General features: G+C 38.9%; 1 protein-coding gene across 1 annotated transcript in view; it reads left to right on the plus strand.

Moving 5' to 3' along the window:
* Positions 1–4,009: 4,009 nt before the first annotated feature.
* LOC138047100 (active breakpoint cluster region-related protein-like) overlaps positions 4,010–5,000 on the plus strand; it is a 31,733-nt gene continuing 30,742 nt past the window's right edge. Inside the window, exon 1 of the mRNA XM_068893815.1 lies at positions 4,010–5,000. This exon is cut by the window's right edge and continues 823 nt beyond it. Coding sequence (XP_068749916.1) covers positions 4,059–5,000 — 942 coding nt within the window. The 5' untranslated portion in view covers positions 4,010–4,058.

Raw genomic sequence — 5,000 nt, forward strand, 5'->3', positions numbered from 1 at the left:
TCGGGAGACGCTAAACGAAGGAAAAAACGAGGTTGCCTATTTACCGAGTTGGTATTTCGAGTTGGATTTCGAGTTGGATTTTCGAGTTGGATTTTCGAGTTGGATTTTCGAGTTAGGATTTTCGAGTTGGATTTTCGAGTTGGTCAGTGTAAACTGTAGATTGCAGATCAGGGATAAAATACAGACCAAGGTGATAATGTAACTGTTGAAAAGCCCAAACCCTTTTGAAGTCAATACTGTTTTATGCCTAATTTAGACCGGCCGCTGGTCTGCAGTCTGTATTTACACTGCCCAACTCGAAAATCCAACTCGAAATCCTAACTCGATAATTAGTCTGTCTCCATGTGGGCCTAAGCGATAACAAAATGAAAGTTTCTTTTGTACACTCTCTAGATGAGCACTTTGTGCCCTTAGAGCAAATGTCGAATAAAAATATTGTATATATCGCTTGAACACACAGAGCAAACGATTTTCATGTCCCGAACCTAATGGGTTTTTGGGTCGACCAAATAATTCAGTTGGTCGATTCAGTTCATTCGTCGAACTTATTTGAGTCAAACTAATTGCCCAAAAACCCTTATGGTCAGCAGTTCACGTTACAAGCCTAAAACTATTCAATATGGCAAAAAGTAACGCGGAACACGAGTCAGCTGAACATTTGGAAGAATTTTCTACAAAAAAAATAATTTTAAATGACCGGAATAACCTTTACTGTCAAACTTATATATTTTTTTTCAAAAAAAGCCTTTGTATCCAAAATAACGAAGTTTTAGAATCCCTTGCTTTTGTTTTCAAATTTCGCAGGCGCCGTCTTCTTGAATAACTGTGATGTGTTACGGTTGCCCTATTGTTATTAGACAAAAACTCTTTGTGTTAGAACAATAGGGCAACGTAAAACGTCACAATTATTGAAGATGGGAGCGCCCGCAAAATTTAAAAGCGAAAATAAGCGATTTTAAAATTCAGTTGTCCCGATGTAAAGACTTTTGAAAACAAATTTCAAACAAATTTTGTTTAAAGTTTTTGTGTAGCTAGCAAGAATGGAGGTTCCGCTTTAAGTACCATATGAGTGCGTTCCCTTTGTGTTCGAGCTGGAAACACAGAAACGTTGCCACAGGCCGGCCATGTTGTAGGCGGGAAAAGGTCCCATTTTTTGCGCATTCTTTCTTTTAATTTGTTTTAGAACTGCTGATCACATGTGATCGTGCACATATATTGCTATACGGCTTTTATAACTGACGTGATTAATTAAACCAGATCGAATTAAAATTGAAAACTTTGTTTAAAATTACTATGACGTGTGGAAGAGAGCTCAGTATCACTTTTCAAATGCGTTTCAAGTTGATATTTCTGTTCTTTAGTTTACTTACTGCAAGTCTTCAAGACTTAATGATCTGGAAATAGACAAACCCACTTTGCAAACATATGAATTTCCGTTTCTTTTTCAGTCAATTTTTGTCGTTTTAGAAGATGCGTATGTGCTCTACCTGTATGTATGTATGTATGTAAATCTTTATTTTAAACACGGAAAATCATCAGTTAAGCTTAAGTTAAAAACTAAAACTAATTACAACTGCTTTACATGATTGCCGTGTGGGAATCCGATATATCAGCTACCTTCTTGATTTTTCGCTTAAAATGCTCAACGGATGCAGCATTTTTTAAGTTTTTGGTCAAGTTATTCCATAGCACGGCCCCGCTGTAAGAGAAACTTCGTTTCAAATAATTGGTGCTTGGTTTGGACAGGGTCAGCCTTCCCTCAGAGTTTCTTAAGTTGTAAGCAGAGTGACGCTGAGAGAAAACACTTTGTAGATAATCCGGAGCAAGGTCATTCATGGTTTTATACATCATTAAGGCTTTTTGTTTCTTTCGGCGAAAAGATAGCCTCTCCCAGCTGAGGGTGGAAAGAAGGTGGTTTGAGCTCGCATCAAAGGGTGATTTAGTAATAACTCTGGCTGCGCGATTCTGTAATTTTTGGAGCTTATCACTCAAGTAACCACTCAAACAGTCCCAGACGGGGCTGCAGTAATCAAAATGAGGCATAATTAAGGTGTTATAAATTAGAATTGCAGTTTCTTTGGATATAAACGGCCGCACACGTTTTAGGGCGCCTATAGCTGAAGAGACTTTCTTGCAAATCTCTTCAACGTGTTTACCCCAAGAGAGGTGAGCATCTATGGTAAGACCCAAGGATTTGGTATGAACGACTCTCTTGATAATTTGGTCATCAATTCTGATTACTACATCGTCACATTGGGCAGAGAGCCTTTGTCTTGATCCAATAATCATTAGCTCAGTTTTAGCAACATTTAGACTTTCAGCCAACTGCTAAGGTTATATAATTCAGGGGTTAGAGCTAGCTTAAGTTCTGTTAACGTTTTAGCAGATAACGTAAGGTTGGTGTCATCGGCAAACATTCTTGGCACCTTCTTTGTTATTTTTAATTATGCACAAACTCCGATAAATTTCAGATGACTTATTTTGCTAATTTATCTATATCTTGTTTTGCATGAAGCTTATGACAACAATCCTTTAGACTGATAAAGTTAATGTTCAATGCCTTCACATCCGCACTTTTTAGCCCCATTTACTCCGACAGTGACGGTACGGCAGTGCCTTCAAAGTAGTCTCCTCACGGACTCTTGGGGGCAGTGATTTCAGGGGCACCCAACGTCAATTTTCGGAAAATATCTGTTCGGAAGACGATTTGAGCTCTAGGATTTTCGAGACATTTGTTGTAAAAATTCTTGCTTGCCTGCCTGTCCTAAGATTTTCGAACATCTAAAAGATGGTATAATTGCCCATTTTTAACGGATTTTTAACCTAAAAAGCTCACCTAGAATTTTCGGGAGCCTTTTCTTTGGCTGAAATTTTCGAAAACGTAAGTTTTAATCCCTATAATTTTCGGATCACTAGACTTTCAGCTAGGAAATCCGAACAGATGAAAAAGTTTTAGGGGATAAAAATATTCCTATATCTACCGTTTGAATACTAAAATACGTTTAACAATGCTATGTACTGTCTACGCGGTTTTGAACTACATTCTCGTTGGGTGCCCCTGTGATTTCAACTGCTGTCCATTGAACACTGCGTTGAAATGCCTGTGAGTGAGAGTTTCCTGCACACTGTTACGTTGTGACCTTTGAAACCTTGTGATGTAACACTGTCAAACTTCAAAATTTGAAAACATGACCTTCAATCTTCAATCGTCCAACGTTCGACTCTCTCCAATAGACACGACAAAATATTTTTACCGATGAAAAATACATAAAACCTGAATGAGTTCAACGTGGTGGAATTTTTCCCGCTTCAGCACACAGGTGACGCAAATCCTTCGTTTTTTGACATAAAGCTCAAAGAACAAAAGAAGAAAATTTCGAGGAATTTTCGGAAGAGTAGTTATCAAGTTCATTGATCTGAATTCTGAGAATAAAAAGACTGGCGTGGTGTAAGTGCACAATTTAACACGTTCTTTCCGCTTGATAAATTTCTTGGAATGAAACACAATTTTACTGCACCAATCCTATTCCTAGAATACATTTTTAAGTACCATGTAAGCGTGTTTCATTTGATCAGACGTCAATGTGGACACGTCGGAGGAGGAAACAAGGAAAAGTTGCCACAGGCCATATTGTAGGCGGGAAGAGGCCCCATTTTTGTGCGCGTTCTTTCTTTTGTCTTAGTAATAAAGCCACCACAATTGCTGATTTTGTGGTCGTGCATGTATTGCTTAGAGGCTTGTAAGACTAACTTGCATAAATTTGACTTGTTAATATTTCCTTGTTCAGATTACGGTAACTTATATCCAATTCTCCACCAAGATCGAATTGAAACAAGTAAAACTTTGTTTAATGACTTGTGAACGAGAAGTAGCAGTTTTTCAGGTGCGTTTCAACTTGCTATTTCTACTTGAATGTGAACTTCCGGTTCTGTTAATACGTGACGACGAAGATTACGTCACGCACACTCGTGACCAAATTCGGCTGAAGTTCGCTTTGTCGGGAAGAAACAAAACTTGTGCCCTTCAAAAAGGGCGAACTTATAGCTTGGAGGAAAATATGAATTTAAAAGGTCAAGAAGAAACTGTGGATCAAACAGAAGTTTTTCTAGCTGCTTGGAGAAGGTTTTCTCCACAAGTCAAACCTCCCAATACCGATTTCTTGCAATTTTGTGGTTTTAATGGCACAAGCTCATCCTGTGAGCAAATCCTTGAGCGGATGAAAACATGCCACGAAAGGCTCCAACATGCCATAGACATGATAAAAGCAGAGGGGTTTGTTTTGAAATGGCTCACAGAGGTCCTTCATGTTAAAGACTTGAATGTAAGGGATTCACAGGTTCAGGAAATTGTAAACTTTTTCTACCCGAATGTTATTTTGGATTCGCATCTGCGTTCAGTTGGTTCAGACGCCCCTTCTACGGAAGACAAATCAATCTCTGAATACGGGCCTCACGGCGAATCTTGCAAGTTACAAGACACCTGTGAATCAATTGACGGAAGAAACAAAACAATTAGCAAAATGGTTGAGGTGGGAATGACAAATAACACAGAACACACAGTCGGCGGAAGTGTGAACAAGGAATTAGAGTCTGCTGTCAATAACTCATGGGAGATGTCAGGGGTTAACACTTGTGAATTATTTAGCAGTGAAAATAATGAATTCGACGAACAAGAGGGCTTGTTGCACGAGGATAATAATACAGTAGAGGGTAGTAAACTATTGCCTAATAACAAAGCGGATGAGGGAGATGAATACGATGAAAGCCAAACAATTTTAAGTGACGAAAGAATCCCTACGGACTCGTACTCTGACGGCGAGGACACGATGGAGGAAAGACGACGAGGAGCGTATTCCCTTGAAAATGATAAGTCATCTGGGATAAAAAATCGAACAATGGCGACTGTTTTCTTACCGTTTGCAAAGGGAATTAGCAAAGCTAGATCGAAAGGAAGGTGGCATTCCTCGTCAAATTATATACATCTAAGGAGTGACTCTGGG

This window comes from Montipora capricornis, chromosome 4 (assembly GCF_036669925.1).
Source record: "Montipora capricornis isolate CH-2021 chromosome 4, ASM3666992v2, whole genome shotgun sequence".
NCBI classification, from domain to species: domain Eukaryota; kingdom Metazoa; phylum Cnidaria; class Anthozoa; order Scleractinia; family Acroporidae; genus Montipora; species Montipora capricornis.